The following is a 22,219-nucleotide window of genomic DNA, read 5'->3' as shown; positions in this document are numbered from 1 at the left end:
GCAGAGACAATGATGTGGACAGATGGAGAGGCTGGAGACTCTAGACACAGAGAGGGAATGGGGCTGTGTGCTGATGACTGGGGGGCAGGCTTGCAGGGTATATACCCTTTGGTTGGTTGATGATGCATGAAGGGGATTTTAACCATGGCAATGAAACAATATACGATAGGATGAATGTAAAGCTAATGTTCTCCCATGTAAACTATACCATAATTCACAATTAATTATTTTTAAAAAATTAAGGACCTACAAATTTAAGATAATGAGGCATTGGTGGCACATTGGTTTAAGCATTGGCTAACTAGGTTGGTGGTTCAAACCCACCACTTTGTGGGAGAAAGATGAGGCTGTCTGCTAATCTTTCAGATTTATAGTCTCAGAAACCCTAAAGAGCAGTTCTCCTCTGTTCATAGGGTTGCCATGACTCTGAATCTACTCGATGATGCTGGGTTTGAAACTTAAGATAAAAAGGATACAGGTAAGTTTCAGTACTTTTCTCTATCCGTAGGTGCCCATAACAACAGTTTAGGCTTTCTATACCTTATTTCTAATTATTGTTAAAAAAGAAATTTGGGGATACCTTATTCCTATGTTTTAATAGGAATAAAATAACTCTAAAAACATGCCATCTTTCTATATCTTACTTTGATTCTACTATATAATCTAAACAGCCTAAAGTTAATAAAAATTATTTTTCAGGAAATGTATACATGAATGTATTTGAGCATATATTATATTAAAAAATAAAAAATGTACAAGACATTAATGATTTATTCCTGTAATTTTATTAATAATGCATAAATGGTTAATGGACAGGTATCACCAACTTGACTGACCTAACTTAGCTACCTACTCTGTGGAAACAATTTTCCATTATATCTAATTTGTTCAATGCCTGTTTATAGCAGGTTAAAATGTCACCTTGGACCCCAAGTTTACACAATAAATAAATATAACTTGCACAATCAGCCACTGTATACTTTAAAAAAAAAAAGATTGAAACATCTGCCCTAATTGCTTTCTTGGATTATAAGCAGAGGATTTACAAAGAAAAACAAGATAAAAAATCCATCATCAGTGCTTTTTATTGATGGTCGTATCTCTATGCTGATATATCAAAAATACATTTGGACAAGTAAAGAAAAATATACCCTAGTTCATTTGTTAAATATCTTATCCCTTAAATTCCACATTGATAAATCTTATAGTTCATGAGAAACATTGTGACAACATATGCATTATGTAATGTACACTATATATATTGAAGGGTAAATCAAATAGAAAAGGACCTAAAATTCTGGGAAATGCCATTCAATTCTATTTCTGTATTATTAATGTACACAACTCTGGAAGTAAAAGAATCTTGTAATATTTCCAGGATGATAGTAAGTTTCTCACAGTAAATAAAATTAGCCCATGCAGCCCAGGGCAGTTACACACAAATGGGCAGCTCCCATAAAACAATAGCAGTCCTCTGGTCTGTCTCTCATCATCATCATCATCATCATCACAAAGGTGGTTCTTTCCACTGTAGTGCTGGCCCAACTACTTCCTTCCCAAGGAGTTGGGGGCAGACATTCTTGCACAGAAGACAGTCCTGGTCACTTTCATTTCTGCAGCATGACTTGCTCCAATATTTATATATTTCAGTGATTCGCCTATTCCAATGCATATTCCGATCAAATGACATCCAAAAGCATCAGTAGATCATCACCCTGACTGAAAAAAGTGTAAGCACACATATTTTTTCCCAAGAGGAAATGTCTTAAATATGATCCAGGAAAAAAAAAAAAAGTACAATGTTACAACAGTATTTAGAAATTAAAAACGTAACTGTATTTTAAATCTGTAATTTTAATTTCATAAGAGAACCTCAGTTCTGCCTTAGAATGTAGCTTGTCTTTTCAAAACAAAATTATAATAAATTGATAATAAAATTAAAGGAAGCCAAAAAAAAGTTAAAAGTGAATAACAGTAAATACTAACTGTTGGTATATGGATGCAATTACAATCATTGTAATGAAGCAAAGTATATGACTCATTGAAGATTAAAACTGATGATCTGCTCTGTAAATCTTCTCTCAAGTCACAATTAAAGTTTTTTTTTTTAAAAAAGCAAAATTTAAAGGAAGCCCACCCAACTCCTGAGAAGCCCCGGTTGTACTGTTGGTCAAGATCTGGGCTGGCTAACTGCAAGGCCAGTGGTTCTAACTCACCAGTCACTCTGTGGGAGAAAAATGAAACTATTTGCTCTGGTAAAGATTTGAGTCTCATAAACTAAAAGAGCAGTTATACTCTATACTATATATAGGGTCTCTATGAGTCAGGAGTGACTTGATGGCAATGGTTTTTTTTTTTACCCCATTCCTAATTACATAAGTCTTTTCCTTTGAGAATAAATATCTAGACTATTCTGAACTTAAAAGGGAAAAACTGGTATATCTAATTATTATAAAGTTAAAAGGAAAAATGAGAAAATCCACATTCTGCAAAGTATACAAATAATTTAACAACAATAAATACAAAAATGTGTCACCTATAATTTCTAGATCCCTATTTAATATATAGCTCTGTGGGGGGGGGGGGCAATACAAACAGAATTTAGAACATCAAAGAGTCATTTAGCTATCTTTTTCTTTTCTACTGAATTCAAGTAAACTAAAAAAAGAGGATAGATAAGTTAGACCAAATAGCACTGTCTACTATAGAAGAAAGAACAGCTGTTACCTGTATGTGAGGCAAAGGCTTGGCCTGGTACAAACTCTGGGCAATCAATCAGTTGAGAGAAGTCTGTTTGTGGCACTCTACGTGGAGGAGGGCCAGGAATTGGCCATTTTTCTGGTTCTATCTTTTTTCTCATCTTCTCGTCCACAATTTCCACTTCTGTACTATCTTTTAAAGCCTATCAAATATGAAAATTGAGATATTAAAGAACTTAAAATCTCCCACAGCTTAAATATCCTGTATTTAATATAGTTAATGCTTCTAGTAATACCCATACAAGTTTTCTAACTACCCTGTATCCATCATGGAATGTTTTTTTTTAGCTTAACTTTCTATAACAGTGGTCTCATGAAATATGTGTCCTTCTGTGACTGACTAATTTCACTCAGCATAATGTCCTCCAGGTTCATCCATGATGTGAGGTGTTTCAGAGATACATCATATTTTTCAACATTGAGTGGTATTCCATTATCTAAATGTACCAAAGTTTGGGACCTTGTTGATGGGCATTTAGGCTGTCTCCATCATTCTAATGAATCTTATGAATAGCATATTGAAGGATCCTGTTTTCTAATCTAGTCTGTCTCTTGAATTGAGTACAATTCATTTGTACTCACTGTAATTATCAGTAGGTGTGAACTGATTACTATCATTTTCCTGTGTTTGTTTTGATATTGTGGTGCTGCTGGTTCTTTGTTCCACATGATATTTTGAGCTGAGATCCTTTTGTTTGTGGGTTTTCTTTTCATTGTGTCAATGTTTATTAAATCTTCTGATTTTCCTTTTTTTTGTGTGTGATGGTATATAAATTTTCTTTGAGATTATCCTGTAATTTATTAATTTTTGCAGTGTTTAAAACAGTCTGCTTTATCTTGCAATCCATTTGACTTCCTTGGCATTTTGGAGTCCTGTATCTACACTAGTGCATCTTTTTGCTTTGAAGTTCGCTGAATTTCATTATAAATTGATATCTCTCTGGCTCCTATTTTCAGTCCTGTGTGTTTGTTATGAAGTCCTGGTGTATCACTCTAAGATAAGCACTGGACTGATAACCACGAACTTATATGATATTCTTGCTATATGAAACATTCTATAATGTTTACAGGGTGGTTGGGCGGTGAGAGGAGGGAGAAAAGGTGAATAGAGGTAAATATTGTTAACTGATGGTACATGAAGTAGATTGTAATCACTATAATGACACAAAGTATATATATGTTGAATGTAGGACTGATAATCTGTTCTCTAAACCCTCACTCAATACCCAAAAAATGTAGTATTCCAAGTACTTAAATCAAAAACAGAATAAATTTTTAAAACATTTTCCTTTGATAAAATAAAAATATCCTGAAAACACTTACTGAAACAGACCATTTGGTTTTCAAATTTATAGTTCTTTTGAAGATTGTTGTTGTTGTTGTTGTTAAGTGCCATCGAGTCGGTTCCGACCCATAGCGACCCTGTACAGGGTTTCCGAGGGTGTAAATCTTTACGGGAGTAGAAAGCCTCATCTTTCTCCCGCGGAGCGGATGGTAGTTTCGGACCGCTGACCTTAAGGTTCGCAGCCCGATTCGTAACCACTACGCTACCAGAGATTATTACAGCAACAAAACTACTTTTACTCTCAATTAAGTTTTACAGTCATTTTTAATTCAGTTTCATATTTCCTTCCAACTTCCCTAGAAATATTATCACTAAATAAAATTCAGGCTTTTTATCATTGCAATAACAAGTACTATTTATTAGATGATAACTACACACTCAAGCACACACAGATACACACATACTCAATATCTCAATAACTGCAAGGCATGTATTACCTCTAATTTATAAGATGAGGATACAGGTTAAAAAAAACCTTGACAAAGATGACAGTCCTAATGTGGGACAGCAGCATCAGGAATCAAATCATGATCTGTCCATCACTTAAACTCTTAGTTATCAAGCTATAGTGCCTTTCACAAATAGCTGATATGGTCTAAGGATAAAATAAAACTCAAACTTCTTCAAAATAAATATTAAAGCCTTATTTATCTGAAGTCTAAAGGAGCTCTGGTAGCGTAGTGGTTACGAATCGGGCTGCGAACCTTAAGGTCAGCGGTTTGAAACTACCAGCTGCTCTGCAGGAGAAAGATGAGGCTTTCTACTCCCGTAAAGATTTACACCCTCGGAAACCCTATACAGGGTCGCTATGGGTCGGAACCGACTCGATGGCACATAACAACAACATAACAACTGAAATTCAAGGATACTTACCTTTTATGAATTAAATATAAAAATTAAAACTCACCGTATTTTAATTCACAAACATGTTCTATGTATTGCTTTAAGCACCTTACCAAAAGTCATTAATTAAGTACAATACTTAACCCTCGACTTATATATTCTATAAATATTACTTTAATATTAGGATTGGAATATACTCAAAACAAACTCCTTCATGGGAATCAGGGTTTTCATTGAAAAAATAGAAGTGTGAAATACAGACTGGAGGAACATAAAGAATACAATGTTGATGGTTTTGAAATGATACAGATATTTTTATTAAAACCAAACCTTGATATAAAAAGTCTTTTTTCCAAACATGTTTTCTAATTTAGTCCATATACTCAAGCAGGTAAGAATATGTCTAGCATCCAGAACTTAGACTCTAACGTTCCACACTAAAAAGAAGACCAAAACCCAAACCCACTGCCATCAATTCAATTCTGAACCACTGGGTTTCTGAGGCTGTAAAATTATACGGAAGCAGAAAGTCTCATCTTTCTCCTGCAGAGCAACTGGTGCGTTTAAACTGTTGACTTTATGGTTAGCAGTCCAAGCTGATTCTACAGCACCACGAGCCTTCCTTTTTTTAAAAAAAAAAAAAAAGATACGGCAGTTCCTTACAAAAAGGGTACGTTCCCAGTTTAAAGCTAAAGTACAAGGTAAAATGGAAACATCTTATGTTAGAAAATAAAAGAATAAATCAAAATACAGGCACTGACTAGAAGACGCTCCACCTACAAAAAGTCATTCTTTAAAGAAGAATGACAGCTAATACATGTTGTTGTTGTTAAATGCCATCTATTCAGTTCCTACTAATAGCACCATGTATATAAGATTTCCGAGGAGCAGCTGGTGGATTTGAACTGTTGTCCTTACAGTAAGCGGTCTAGTGCTTATTCTACAGCACCTCACCAAGACTCCAAATACATGTAGAAGTAATGAAAGAATAAGAAAATGCCCATTTTTGCAATCACCAATTCAATTAAGTAAAGATCACCAATGACTGCTAGTACCACTCAATAGTGAAGGCTGCAGAAAAACAGGATATTCATCAAAAACTTTTTAATTTGGAAGTGCAGGAGAATATCTGAATTACTATTGTACTGTTATGTAAGCAAATAACGCTTACCATTAAAAAGCCTGATTTATTTATTGGAGCTACTGTTTTAAAGATAATTCAAGAGGTAGGTCATGATTTAAGCCTTAGAAGGACCACATAAAAGCAACCCTGGTAGGTGGTGCACCGGGCTACTAACTGGAGATTAGTAGTTCACAGCTACCCACTACTCCACAGAAATGTGAGACCTTCTGTTCCTGTATAGATTAATAGTCTTGGAAACCCTAAGGGGCAGTTCTACTTTGTGTTATAGGCGTACCATGAGTTGGAATCAATTCAATGGCAGTAGGTTTGATTTTCTGGTTTATACCATACACAAAATTGAGGGAAACACCTAAACAAAACAGAGTTAGATGTATTTTTATTAAAACCAAACCTTGCTATATAACAAATCAGATAAATGGAAACAACCACACAGAAACATGAGACTGTTCCCTCATTGAAAAGAATGAAACCAACACCACTGAACAATCCACGTAGATATTGATGAATGGAAACCTAAAACTGCTGTGTAAACCTTCAAGAAAACACAGCAAAATATTAATGAAAAAAATAATAATAATAAAAAACAAACCTTGCTTATCCTGAATTCCTAAGAATGAGGTACAGTATATAGTTAATGTTTCTAGGTACCTGAGGTTTTCAGTTGACTAGCTAGTAGTACTAGTCCTTTTCTTAATTATAAAGACCAGTTATTTTGAATAAATATCAATGCTGCAATTCATATGTGTGATCCCTGGTCTGATAGTAGTGTTTCTCCTTTTCACTTCCATGGTTATTTCTTACTGTACCATCAGTTGCTATATCAATAACGCTAACCATAGTAGCAGCTAGGGAGAGTGGGAGCTCCATATGTAAGCACTGGACTTTAAACCACAAGGTCAATGGTTCAAGCCCACCAGCTTTTCTATGGGAGAAATATGAAGCTGTTTGGTCCCATAAAGACTAAAAGCTTCAGAAAACCTGTAAGAGGGTTATTGTGTAGGAATCAACTCCAACAGCAGTAACAAAGCACAAAATTTCCTTTTACATATCCCTTCTGTATTGCTACAGATTTGGGGAACATAAGCTAAATCATCTTAAAATTGTGCTTAAAAATAGACCAAATAAGCATACCATGAAGAAATTATATTCAGATTCCTCCAGAAGTAGAGAAAATGGAAATCAGTGGCAACTTCATAGAAATAGACAGATCAACTGGACTTTTGCAAAGGAATAGAATCGTGATCATATTTTGCTCACAAAGAATAAAATTACAGAAAACAGAAATCAGGCAAGATGGTAAAGTAGGCAGATATGCTGTGTTACACAGACCATCTATAACAAAACTGTGCAAACCAGAGCTTAAGAAGAAAGGCTGGAGAAGTGGAGTGAATACTGAATGGGAGTACAAACTGAATTGGGATGGTGAGAGAGGAGACAGATGGAAGGTGAACTGTTGGCAATCTTAAACTTTTGCAAACTTTTCCAGATAGCCTGATGGTACAAGCACACACACACACACACACACACCAGTGACTAATGACAGAAATACACAATTCTCTCTTGTTCCCACATTCTCCTGATAACCTCCATACCCTCACCCACTACCTGTAAAGCCCCTGCTGTGAGTCCTGCAGTGGATGTACCACCCTCACATCTGGAAGTGCTGTTCTTCACAGCAGCAGAGCTTGCAGTGCCAGTCCCTGGTCAGCAATTAATGAGCAGAACTCTCATAACCAGTTGCCCTTTCACCACTTTGGATGAAGGCCAGAACTAGAAAGCTCAGAAAAGGAACAAAAAAACCAAACACAGTCAACTAAGTTCACCTCATATACTTATAGAGCACTCCAATGAACAGCATTCTCTTCCAGTGCACACATTCTCCAGAATACCCCATTATAAGCCACAAAGCAAATTTAAAAATATCAAAATACTACAAAGCACAAGACAGGTTATCTCGAAACAGCAAATGCAAAAACAGCACTTCTTGAAACCATTAATTATATATTAATAAATATCAGATCATTACTTTGTGTTGTTTAGACAAAACTGGACTTTCTTATAGTTGGATTTTACAGCATGGAGTACACATATATTCAAATTTTTTGCTATTTAAAAAAGAAGGCTACAGGACCATAGTCTCAGGAACACCAGTCAATAGGTATAAGATAGTTCAAAAAGACAATGGCCTACATTATACTATGGTGAGCAGTATCTGGGGTCTTGAAAGTTCATGAGTGGCGTGTAAGACGCAGCTATTGGTGCTTAAGGGGAAGAAAAAAGAGTGGTAAGAATTGAAGAGACTTGGAATCAATTCGTCCAGTGGACTAATTGAACATGTGAACATCAATCCCTATGAGTCTGAGACCAGAAGAACTAGACAGTGCCTGGCTAACACTATCAACTGCTCTAAAAAGAATCACATCAGCAGGTCCCAGATAGAGTGGGAGAAAATGTGGAACAAAACACAAAATTATTTAATAAGAAGAATTTTTTTAAAAAAGCATTTATGGTCAGAAAGAGAATGGAGGAACCTGAGACTACAGCTCTCAACCATCTTTCAGGTCTGGAAAGGAACTTATTTACTCTACTGGCATGATTTTTCAGCCAAGCAAAGTTAATAGTGGAGAATAACAACAGTAGTAAGGTATGGTCACCATGGAATGGTCAATCATTCAAAAGCAAAAAGGCTCACCTATGGACGCAGTAGCTCAAAAGAAGAAACAAATCAAATCTTTATAGCGAGGATCATTCTCAACCCCTGGATACCCAGGGTAGACAGGGATGAGCAACTTGAACATTGGCTAACCAACATGGGGAGGCTACAAAGACAAGAAGTGACTGGCTTACATGCTTTCAAGAGGAATCCTAGATCCAGAGGGCATGGAGGAAGGTAGAATCTCCACTGAGTAGTATCCAATCAGTCTGGGCTGATGAAAGGAGACGGGGATAGGACTCTTGTGGTACAATAGTGAATAATTTCTATCAGGATTGACTGTGAGGGTTGGAAATGTAAAGGCAGACGTTTTGTAGCAAGGAGGGGAGTGATTAACTTTGCAGTCTAGGAGCAGAGGTCCCTGGGACCATTAAGGGCAGAGTGCAGGACCCTACCCAGAGAAACAGTCACATCAGCAATGGAGGCAGAGACGATAACATGGAGAGGTGGAGTGGCTGGGGACTCTAAGACCCAGAGAGAGAGAGGGGTTGTGTGCTGATGACCGAGGAGCAGGCTTGTGGGGTATACCCTTTGGTTGGCTGATGACGCATAGAAGGGATTGTAACCATGGCAATGAAACGATATAAGACAGGATGAATATAAAGCTAATGTCCTCCCCTGTAAACTATCATACAATTTGCAATAAAACATTTTTTTTTTTTTAAAAAAGCAAAGGGGTAATGTTTTCTTAAGGACAAAGCTGAGAAGGGATGGAAAGGTGGGTGGGATGCAAACAGGAACCCAAGGAAGAAACAAGGTAACTGTTGTTGAATGCAAGAGACTGTAATCATTGAGATAAAACAAAGTATATGATTTGTTGAATGTAAAGTTGATGATCTTGACTGTAAGCCTTCAGTCAATTTACAATAAAAAGTTTTGTGTTTGTTTTGTTTCTGAAAAAAAGTAGCCTATTAAGAAAATGAAAAGACCAAAGAATGTTAAAAACTTTCTGTAAAATAAAAAGTATTTATATCCAAAATAAATAATAAAAATCTATTATGTGGAGTCCTGGTGTGGCCCTGTAGGATAAGCAGTGGAACTCTAACCAAAAGGTCAACAGTTCAAACCCACCAATCACTCCTCAGAACCCCAAACTAGGTATCTGAGAGTCAGAACTGACTTAATGGCACTTAAAAATAACATTATAAGGATTATAAATTTAAAAAAGATTCGAATAAACATTTCAACAAATAAGGTATGCAGTGGCAACAGTAATTATGAAATTAATGAAACAAATTAAACTACAGTAAGACCCACTACATATCTATCAAATAAATGGATCAGCTGTGGGTACCTGCATATAATGAAGGAAATAACAAACAGCCAATACATGCAACAAACTAAATGAATCTCAAAAGCACTATCTCACGTGAAAGTCAAATAACAAAAAGCTGCATAATTGTTGTTGTCAGGTGCCATCGAGTCGGAACTGACTCATAGCGACCCCATGCACAGCAGAACAAAACGAGTCCGATCCTGGGCCAACCTCACTACCGCTGCCACACTTGATGCCATCAATGCTGCCACCTGGCCGATCCATCTCATTGGGGGTCTTCCGCTTTTTCTCTGACCCTCCATCTTACCCAGCATGACATCCTTCTCCAGCGACTGTTCCCTCCTGACAATATGTCCAAAGTTTGCTAGACGAAGCTTAGCCATCCTGGCCTCCAAGGAGCACTCTTGGCTGCACTTCTTCCAAAACAGATCTATTGGTTCTTTTGGCAGTCCATGGTACTTTTAGTATTCTCCTCCAACACCACAATTCAAAGGCATCAATTCTTCTACGATCTTCCTTATTCACTGTCCAGCTTTCACATCCATATGAGGTTATTGAAAATACCATGGCTTGGGTCAGGCGTATCTCAGTCCTCAAGCTGACATCTTTGCTCTTCAACACTTTAAAAAGTTTCTGTGCAGCAGATCTGCCTAATGCAATAGGTCGTCTGATCTCTTGACTGCTGCTTCCAAAATTATAGAGATGGAAATCAGATCAATGGTTGTTAAAAACTGTGAGCTCTGAGTTCTGTGTGGCCATTGCAATGAATTATTTAACCCATCTGAGTAAAGAATGCTATGGGAGAATTGGCTCGTTCCACACTTTCTGAAGCATACACTTACTCTGCACTAGCAGACAACACCAAGCTTTAAAAAAATTACAAAGCTTTAAAAATTAACTTCAGATCCCACTATCGACTCAAAATGTTCAAAAACAGAAGCACTACCAGGGCTCTACATATAGGGATTCTTAGAAAAAATATCCATTGTTATTTTTCAACAAATACCCTCTCATTAAACGGCTCTCCTTTTCTCCATTCACCACTACCTTTATTTTTTCAATTAGCCTCCCTAGCCATTTTCTGAGGGGAAAAAAGCAGTAACTTCTATAGTATATTCTGTTAATAATTCCAAGATCCCTGTTAAATGAGTTGAGAGGTTTTCCAAAGTCATACATTTGGCTTTTACAAAATGGATAAAAGATAGGAGATATATATAGTCTGAGTCTTAGGCAAGTATTTTTGTTGTTGTTGTTGTTAATATATAGTTATTAGTTATTAAATGTGCATTGTTGTTAAGTGCCATCAAGTTGGTTTCAAGTCATAGCAACCCTCTATAGGGTTTCCAAGGAGTGGAAATGTTTGAACCATCAACCTTGCAGTTAGCAATTCAGTGCTTATCCTATAGCACACTATACCAGGACTCCCACTAAATACATTGTTAAGTCCCATGGAGTAGGTTCTGACACATAGCAACCTTACAAAGGGTTTCTAAGGAGCAGCTGGTCGATTTGAACCACTGACTTTGTGGTTATTGACCCAGTACTTTAAAAAATATGTGCTTTAATTATAGCTCCATATTAAAATTTGTTTTAATTTCTAGACATGTACAATTACCTCTAATATGAGATTAATGTTTGTAGTAAGAGCTTGAACACGATGGAAACCAGCAATCAAGGAAATAGGCAAGAAACCTTGTTCATCCATCTTTCTTCTAAGAAAGAAGTCTCGCTCCAAATTTTCTATACTGAAGTAATATTCACTGAAGAGAAAAAGAGAAAAGTAAATTGTTTCATTTATTTATTCAATTTGAAAGAAAAACACCGATTGCTTGTGACATCCATTGGTATTAAAATATCCTATTTGGTTAATAGCATTATAATACATAATTTATGCAAAGTAATTAAAAAAACAAACAAAAAAAAGTGTTAATAATTTCATTTCTACCAGAGAATTATTCTTTCTAAGACCGTAACTTTTATTTGGATCAGTTCTACCTAAGTATAACAAATTAATTAGGTAATTTTAAGTATTAAATGTTCAATTACTTTGTTAATAAAGTCAAATTAAGTAAAATCACTACAAAATTAGTTCTACTACATTTTGTAACAAAAAGAGGGGAGTGGTTGATCTTGCAGTCCAGGAGTGGTGGACCCTGACACTATTAAAGGAGAAGAGTGGAGAGAAGAGTTCCCTATCCAGAGAAGCAGCGACACCAGAGATGGAGGCAGAGACGATGACGTGGAGAGATGGAGTGACTGGGGACTCTGGCTCAGGGAGGGAGAGGATCTGTGTGCTGATGGCCAGGAGTCTGGCTTGTGGAGTGTTTGAATAGTTATATATTCCTGAGTACTTTCATGTATATCCAAAACAAAACAAAAACAGAGGGATTGGAAGCAAATGTTATTGAATGATGATGCAACAGAGGGATTGTAGTCATTGCAATGAAACTAAATATGATAGGACGAAAGTAAAGCTGATGCTCTCCCGTGTAAATTATCCCATGTAAATTATCACTCAATTCACAATAAAAACTTAAAACATTTAAAGACCAAGCAAAGCTCAATACATGTCAATAAGCTGACTTCCAAATTTTTCTCATTACAGAGAATAAAAGTACTTTGTCAAGTTCATTTTATCTATACAGCAGAGATAATTTTCTAAAACGTCAGTACTTACTAACATTTTTTTATACTTTTCAACCTAGTAATTAACACAAGGCATAGCAAACACTGCACACATAATTTATAGCTTAATGACTCAAATGCTCTTGACATCTGAGTCAAGGACAAAAGTGTAACAAAAATAAACAAAATATACTATAGCTAAACAAGGTCTCTTGATAGGTATAAAAGGGAAAAACAGAAAAAAGCTTAGAAATTTTAAGTACAGACTCACTTAATCATTCTCAAAAAATAAATGTAAATGAACAAGTCATACGATTAGTAACTATAAATTCCAAGATATATGCAAAAAAGAATATGACCACATTTAATAGCCTGTGCTTTAATTATACTTCCATATTACATTTTATTTAATTCTAGAAAGGCAGATCCAGATAAATATGGAACAATGTAGAAAAGAAAAAAAATTACAACAGAAATACATGACATCATTAACCTTAAGGCCTACAGCTTAATATATCAAATCGTTTCTATACCTTGTTGACTATGGATGCCTGCCTGTCATACATTTAAATCAAATTCTACTCTTGAAAAACGTGGCAACTGACAGCTACTTTTCATTGGGGGGACGGGGATTGTTGCAGAGTAAACTCATATCCCTTAAAATATCCAAGTTGTTTCTTTCTAGTTTGATATTTATCCTCACCCAAATACCAAAGTGTGAAGTCCCCTTAAATGGTCTTTTCAAGAGAATTTTAGCCACTTAAATTTAATATCAGCAAAGTAATGCTAACATATTAGTAACATTAGTAAATCACTGACTCTTCCTAAAACACTGAAGAAGAATCTGTAGATCTAAGAAATTAACCTTTGACTTTGCTACACATCAAAAGCCTCGTGTGAAGGTGCCTGGCATGTGGTAGACATGTAATAGCCAGCCAAATGATCACCAACCAGATGCTGTCAATTCAACTCCCACTTATGGCAATCTATGTGTATCAGGAAGAACACTACTCCACACGGTTTCATGGCTGCAACCTTTCGCAAGCAAATTGCCAGGCCATTCTTCCAAGAATCCAAGAACAGAATACATGTGCTGAATTTAATTTCTAATTTATAGACATTAAGATATTTGGCTCACTCACAAGTTAAAACTGTTCTTATATGCAAACTCTTTTAAGTAAGCTGTCCTCTTAATATATTATTTTCTGAAAACCAAAACATGTAAATAAATACATAAATCACCCTGATATCTATAGTATATATATTTCAACACCTTTTAATAGGGTACAAACGAAACCCGTATATCCAAATGCCGAAAAACACTCCCCAGCTAGAAATATCAAAATTGAAACTTTATTATTGGAACATAAAAATAAGTTATATAAATTTTCACTTCAAATGATACATGTATTTAGAATGGTTCAGGATTTTTATGTGAAATTTAAAAACCAGTCAGCATCATTTTTCTACAAATGCAAGAAAAACTTTTTCGGTGACTTCTCAGATAAAAAAAAAATCTAAATACTAAATCAATGAGCTTATCCAGGAATGAGAAGCCTTAATAACACCAATTCAAAAGCATGACTCCTGAAAGCCAGATCTCCACTAATAAAATAATCAAAACATTAAGGAGCCATATAAACCTTATATTCTATTACTATTTGCCAGAAATCCTACTACAAAAAGCCTAAAACAATAACAAAAAAAGTCACGAACAAGGCTGATTCTGATATTTTGCTCAGTGTCATAGGGGACATTATCATGTCCTACCTTAGAAGCTCTGGATTCTACACTGCATGATCAGACACTTTGTCAACAATGAAGTAGCTCTGCTCCTCCCTCACTTGTGTGAGCACAGTGGAGGCCGATTATTCTGACATGGAGTTGCATGTCCACTGTCAGGTCTCAGAAGGGACCTGGGCAACAAGAGTTAAAAAAAAAAAAAAAAAAGATAGTGGTTTGAAGTTGATAGCCACATGCCAGGCACTTTCTGCCCATAAAAAGGCCCTTTTCTTCAGTGTTTGCATCAACTGTAACAAAAGAACCAAGAACAAAATAAACAAATTGCTTGAAATTGTAAGCCAATTAAATCCAGTATGATGTCATTCCAGGAAAGTGCCCAGCTGATGCTGATGAAATTATTTGTGTGGCGCTGTAGGACCAGCAGTGGACTGCATACCACAAGGTTCATGGTTCAAATCTACCAGCTATTCCTAGGAAACCCTATTCAGAGTCTCTATGAGTCAGAACTGATTCCACAGCACTTAACAACAACAACAAACAGCAGAGAGATGTTTTTAAAGGTTATATCCTTTCAAAACCAGCCTAATTATTTTTCCTTCTCCTTGAAAGCATATAAAAAGGAAACTTTAAATTCCAGACTATTAATTATGTAAATCATTGTTAACATATTATGAGTCGGGCTGCTAACCTCAAGGTCAGCAGTTCAAAACTACCAGCCATTCCCGCAAGAGAAACATGAGGCTTTCTGCTCCCATAAAGATTTTACAGTCTTGGAAACCCTCTGCAGGGTCACTATGAGTCGGAAGCGACTCCACACCATCACCACCAAATAAATATGAAAGACATCCTAGAGAGTGCTTATAAACAAAAAAACAAATACTTTCCTAACTTCAACTTGCAGTAGCCAGAAAGCAACTACTATGAGAACTAGAGTACAAAGTCAAAAATAAAAGACTAAGTTGTCTCCCTCTGTAATGTGTGTCACAAAGAAAGCTATTTTAAAAGATACAAGCAAACATAAAATTCAAGTCAATTGCTAAAAGGTCAAGATATCTAACATTGATTTGTCATCTATATACACTTGCAAATTCTAACAAATCTCAACAGAATTAAAAGATAATGAAATTTTTCCAAGAGCTTTTGAAGACATTGGTATAGGGTAAACACTGGACTTCTGAAACACAAGGTCAGGAGGAGTTCAAACCCACCAGCTGCTCCTCAGAAACTCTATATAGGGTCCCTGTAAGTCAGAACTGACTTGAAGGCACTAATAACAAGAGTATATACAGGAGGAGCCCTGGTAGGACAGTGGGTTAAGAGTTGGGCTGCTAACTGCAAGGTCAGTAATTTGAATATACCAGCTGCTCCGCAAGAGAAAGATGAGACTTTCTGCTTTACAGCCACAGAAATCTCAACAGGGTTGCTATCAGTCAGAATCGACTCACTATGACTCGACAGCACACCACCACCACCACTAGTATATATGGGAGTGCTGTACGATAAGCACTGGACAGCTAACAACAAGGTCAAGAATTCAAAAACACCAACTGCTCCATGGAATTTACCAGCTGCTCTGCAAGAAAAAAAACTTTCTGCTCCTATAAAGACTTACAGCCCTGGAAACTCTAAACAGGGTCACTATGAGTCAGAACCAACTCAATAACATGCACCATCACCACCAAGTATATACAGAAGTTTTGTATTATATTTCATTGCTAGTATTATGCCATCACATTTTAACAAAGGTTCTTTAAGCAGAAAAATACCTAAACAACATATAAGACAGTTGTTAAATGCCATCAAGTCAGTTCTAACTCATAGCGACCCTGTAAAGGGTTTCCATGGAACAGCCAGTGAATTTGAGCTGCTGACCTTACAGTTCAAACTGACCTTGTGGTCCACTGCTTATCCTACAGCATCACACCAGGACTCCATGTAAAGCAGAAGACTTATTAAATAACATTAACTACATAAAAACAAATTTTACCCATTTTAACTAGAAAGTTGATAGCACAAAATATACAAAAACAGTACAAAATACTATAAACATTCTCCAACTTTTATTAATAGGTTAGAAAATGCACTATAAGGTCTTCACTGTCAATGATATTAAGGATTGAAATTGCACCAAATCTGAGCACCTTATCTGTTGATGTCTGATACCAACTTACATTTGGCGCTTAATATACTCTTTAAGCAATGCTTCTTCCACAGGATACACCTGTACGCCTGTACCATCATCATAGTAATACATCATACTGGTATTAAGTTCTGTTTGAAATGGCTGATCCGTCCTTTCAACATGTTCGCGATAACCATACGAATAATCAAAATTCACTTGATGTGGATAAAGAAGAAAAGAAATAAAAAGTGGTCACAGATTAAAAGAAAATAAGGAAGAACTAGTTACTACAGATAAATTCCAAGTGAAATATTTTAAAGTGTAACAAATACAAAACTATCTTTATTTAAAAAAAAAATCAGGCAAAACATAATTAAGTATAGTGAGGAAAACTAACAGAAAACTTGCACATTCTTTCAAAATTCATCAAACCTGACAAAACAAAAAGTTATGTCATACATCGAGGATTTCCTCTTCCTCGTCCTCTTCCTCGTCCTCTTCCCCGTCCTCTAAAGGAACCTCGGATATTACCACCCTCACTTCTCACACTGGAAACTTCATCTTGATCATCTCGCTTTTCTCTATCTCGCCTCCAACCTTTACAAAATAAAAAATATATTTTAATTTGTAATTATACATAACAGGATTATGAAAACATGATTAACAACCTCTCAATCTGTAACGAGCTGATAACAATAAGGCTTTAAAAAGACCCAAGTGGAACTTGTCAAAATCTCTCTGGTATAAAATATGGTATTGAAGTCTTGAGACATAAAGAATGCATTTTAATGAATAAAATAACACATTTTAAAAACCTGTACTTTTGACAACTTTACATAAAAGATCAAGAAATTTTCACAAAATGTTTAAGGAAAAAATGTTTCTATTTAAGACAAATAGAAATTTTTTGTAAAGAAAAAAGAAATGAAAAGATAAACCTGGGAGAAGATATCTATAGTAAAATATAAGAATTACATCTAGAATTCATTTTCTCATTTAAGTTTAACATACGTGCTCACACACAAAGAAATCATAATGATATAAATTATATATATGGTGGCACTTAACAACATAAAGTCCTGGTGTAGCACTGCAGGTTAATGTGCTAGACTTCAAGATCAGATACAACCACAAGGTCAATGGTTCAAGATCACCAGTTGCTCCTTGGAAACCCTCTATGGGTCACTATGAGTTGGAACTGACTCAGTGGTACTAACAATGTATGTAAGTATATATTATATATATATACACACACATACACACACACATACATTAAATGGTTTTCGGCTTGTTGACCACAAAAAAGAAAAAATTAAAACCATGAAAGAATATTTCAAGTCAGCTTCCATAAAGATTGCTATAGTTGTTATGTGGCATCAGGTCAGTTCCAACTCACAGTATAACACTATTCAATCCTCACAATCAGTCCTAGGTTTGAGCTCACTATGGCTATCTTACTAAGGACCCTCCTCTTCTTTTCTAACTATACCAAGTATGACTTCCTTCTCCAGAGATTGGTTCCTCCCTTATAACATGACCAAAGTAGGACCTTTGGTTTCTTGACATCATCTCACAACAACACATCTGGTCTTCAGTCATTAGTGTTCAATGTGTCAAATCTACTGTTGAGATAATATCTAAACTGAGGTACTAGGTCATATTTTGGATCTCGTGGACTTATAGCTTCCTTCAGCTTTACCCTGCTGAGTTCTGCTCTGTAGTAGGACTCTGGCCTTGGTTTCATTGATGATATTAAGCTTCTCAATTGTCTCTATCCACAGATGTAGTTGCTTTGGTTCCTGCATATTTCATCCAGCAATGTCCACACTTATGTTACTGAAAAAAGTATTTACAATGAATAAATTATATCATGCAATCTCTTGGCTTTGTTTCTATCACTTAGGCTGTATTTTCCTTCCTTCTTGTTTCCAACTTTCACATTCCAATTACTAGTAATTATCAGGCATATTGGATCAACTAAAGACTGCTGAAGTTGATAAGAGTCTTCAATGTCCTCATTTTTGCATTAGTGGTTGGTGAGGATATTTTAACAGTCATGTTAACTGGTCTTCCCTGTGGTGGTGGTCGTGGTTGTGTGCCATGGACTAATAGAGGTGACCCTGTATAGGATTTCCAAGAAGTGGCTGGTGAATTTGAACTATTGACCTTGTAGTTCAAACAGACCTTGAGACCCACTGCTTTATCCCACAACACCATATCAGGACAGGGCAAAAAAGCATACTAATTTCATAAACATAATTATACACTTGCCAAAAGTAGATTAGCCAGAAATTAATGAAACAAGATTCACTTACATATGGATAATTTATGAACCTTGTTAAAGATAATATAACCATGGGTAGAAATTTATACTAATAAATGCACTATAATATTTGTAAGTTACATTGCAGTAAAGTTGATTTTTAAACAAAGGATTCAGAAACTATACAAAATAGGCTCCCACAAACTAAATCTGGGGCAATTTGAGGGTCAAACTAAATAACAATAGCTGGTGTTCTTACAAAACATACTGTGAAGATATTTAAGATTAAAAGGGAAAGCATGATATCTGCAAATTAGCTTTCAAAATGGTTAACAATTTTTTTAAAAAGCATTAATTCAATTGCCGTCGATAAATTGCTGTTAAGTGCCGTCAAGTTAGTTTCAACTCATAGCAACCCTACATTGGGTTTCTGAGGAGCTGCTAGTGAGTTTGAACTGCTAACCTTTTGGTTCGCAATCCAGTGCTGATCCTCCAGCACCACAATAAGTTAGACACATCTAAAAATCTGAATTGGCAAAAGTGGTGTGAAAAATTTAGCTACAACAACAAACAATACCTGATGAAGCTGCTTACGTATAATCAAACACCACATGGGATTTGATTCTTCAGTCTGGAGGTTTTAGGGTCAATATTTCATGAGACATCCCAGTTAATTGGCCTAAAACATGTTGGATGCTTCTGTCCTATCACCTAGGTCATTGTATAGTATACCTGGGGTCTTAAAACCTTTGCAAGCAGCCTACCAAGACACATAAAATTGGTCTCTATCCGCCTGTAGCAACAAAAGAAAACGAAGGTACTGAGTATGTGGTTAATTGCCTCCAGGAATAACTGCCTCCTTAGCCATGATACCAGAACTAGATGGTGGCTCAGCTATATTACTGAATATTTTCATTAAAGATTCTACAGAAGAAATCTGATCAAAAGGGAAAATGCAGAACATAAATCTGAAATTCTCACGGACTCTGCAATTTCTAAAGCCATGGAGGCTGGATAAACCCCTGAAGCTACTGCCATGAAATAATCTTTAAACCTTCATTTAAAAATATCTGCTTACATCTTCTTAAAATCAAAGAGTTGTTGCTGCTAATAAGTGCGGTCGAATCAACTCTGACTCACAGTGACCCTGTACAGGATTTCCAAGGAGCAGCTTGGTGGGCTTGAACTGACAACCTCAAGGTTCAAACTGACCTGCAGTCCAGTGCTTATCCTATAGCATGACACCAGGACTCCAAAAACCAGAGTTGTTTTTGTTTGTAAGTGCTGTCGAGTCAGTTCCGACCCATAGCAACCCTGTATAGGGTTTCCAAGGAGCACCTGGTGCGCTTGAACTACCAACCTTGTAGTTCAAACAGCTTTGCAGTCTGGCACATTAACCCATAGCGCCTGCACCAGGACCCCCATAAACCAGAGTTGTTGTTAAGTGCTGTCAAGTCGATTCCGACCCATAGTGGCCCCGTATAGGGTTTCCGAAGAGCAGCTGGTGAGCTTGAACCACTGACCTTGCAGTTCAAATGGCTCTGCAGTCTGGAGCATTAGCCCACAGCACCACACCAGGAATAGTTTAGCTTAAATACTAGTAAATATTTGCCTTGAGCATTGCATAAAGTAAAGTGCTGTCAGGTTGGTTCCAGCCCATAGCAACCCTGTATAGGGTTTCTGAAGAGCAACTGGTAACCCGTACCACCGACCTTACGGTTCTAAGTGACTTTGCAGTCCAGTGCATTAACCCACAGAGCCACACCAGGACTCCAAGATTTATTTACATGGGATTGAGTTAACAACAGCGAATCAACATATCTGATAGGAACCTTAGGGCACAGTGAGTTTACAATAAATAGGAAGGCACCACTCAGAAAACAGAGATGAGAAGGAATGACCACTTGACCAATATCACTGCATTATATACGTAGAAATGAGTTGGTTTTGCTCTGTATATTCTCAATAACAAAATAAACTTTTCAAAGCATAACAACATTGTGGGGATTGCAATTAGTGTCACAAAATGTATTATCTGTATCTCTATATCTATTTATGTTGTTAATGCCATTGAGTTGGTTCCAAACCATACAAGGTTTCCGAGGAGCAGCTGGTGAACTTGAACCACCAATTGGTGGTTCAAACTGACTTTGCAATCCAGAGCAGTAACCCGCAGCGCCACACCAGGACTCTCTATTTTAACAGTAAGACTAAGTTCTTTTGTCTTTCTCTCTTAAAATGAAACTTACTTCGTGTATCATTTCGTCTACTGTTATATGTTGCTTTATTTGCTTCAGGTTGACATCTTGAGCTATTCCGTGATCCTGGTCTTTCTTGACAATCTGGTCTTACATCATCTAAATGGAGTGGTACCCACTTGTGCTTATTAGCTTGAAAAAAAACAAGATATTTTAATGACAATGCACATTTTTCATTGTAGTTTTATAATTGTGAAAGCATACTAAATTTTTTTTTTTATTTCAGTTTTTTTTAAGTGAAAGACTATTAATTTCCCCAAAAAACAAGTTGTTTATAGAATACCAAAAGAATCTTTTTTCTTCTCACACAACTCAATATACTTGTTTGCATAAACAATGATTTTTCAAAAATCAAGTCCTCTCCCATGCTATATGTACTTAAACACTTCAATGGCTTACAAACTACCAGGGTCCTGCACAATGCAGACCTGGTATACCTATCCAACTAATCCTGCTGCAGTCCCACCCCCAATGCTACTGGCATTATAACAGTTTAAAGCTCTTTTCTGCCTAGAGCAGGGGTGGGGAACATTCCTATGAAATATTAAATCCATCTATATAATATCATTCACAAAATTATCAACTTAAAAATTAGGCTGCTCAAGAAAGTCAGTTCTTCAGGACAAACCCCTTTTCAAGACTGAAATGCAAAGGGAACACATAAGTAGACTGTAAGCTGCTAGTAACCGCACTGGTCTACTGGTTGAGTGGAAGTGGAGTAAACACAGTAATGAAGACATGGGCTGAGTTCCACCATGGTCCATAGACTCCTGCAGACCTTGAGATGACAGTGAGACGAGGAAGCGCTGGTTGGTCCAATGTCTGCAGACACTTGGGAACTCCTGAGTCCATGGACATTAACCTACTCACATGGCTAAAGCTAAGAGTGAAGTATCCAGCTGATATGAAGTTGGGGCAAAGAGGGGAGGGGGCGCCTAAGAATGCCCAAACTTGCATAACACCCATTTGACCTAGCTTGCATATCACCCATTTGACTTAGCTTGGAAGGCTTAATGATCAGAACTCAACTTTGTTGTTGTTGTTAAGTGCCGTTGAGTCCTTTCCAACCCATAGCGACTCTATATAGGGTTTCCAAGGAGCAGCTGGTGAGCTTGAACCACCGACCTT

At 36.5% G+C, this 22,219-nt stretch overlaps 1 protein-coding gene across 1 annotated transcript in view; it reads right to left on the bottom strand.

The window, feature by feature from the left end:
- Window positions 1-1,699: 1,699 nt before the first annotated feature.
- LARP1B (La ribonucleoprotein domain family, member 1B) overlaps window positions 1,700-22,219 on the bottom strand; it is a 30,741-nt gene continuing 10,221 nt past the window's right edge. The window contains exons 3-8 of the mRNA XM_006876103.1: window positions 21,083-21,223; window positions 17,030-17,167; window positions 16,620-16,785; window positions 11,696-11,840; window positions 2,728-2,902; window positions 1,700-1,719 (exon numbers count right to left, since the gene is read on the bottom strand). Coding sequence (XP_006876165.1) covers window positions 1,700-1,719; window positions 2,728-2,902; window positions 11,696-11,840; window positions 16,620-16,785; window positions 17,030-17,167; window positions 21,083-21,223 — 785 coding nt within the window. The remainder of the gene's footprint in view (window positions 1,720-2,727; window positions 2,903-11,695; window positions 11,841-16,619; window positions 16,786-17,029; window positions 17,168-21,082; window positions 21,224-22,219) is intronic.

The sequence above is a fragment of the Chrysochloris asiatica genome, unplaced genomic scaffold (assembly GCF_000296735.1).
Source record: "Chrysochloris asiatica unplaced genomic scaffold, ChrAsi1.0 scaffold00353, whole genome shotgun sequence".
Lineage (NCBI taxonomy): Eukaryota > Metazoa > Chordata > Mammalia > Afrosoricida > Chrysochloridae > Chrysochloris > Chrysochloris asiatica.
This window is presented reverse-complemented; position numbering and strand designations above follow the sequence as displayed.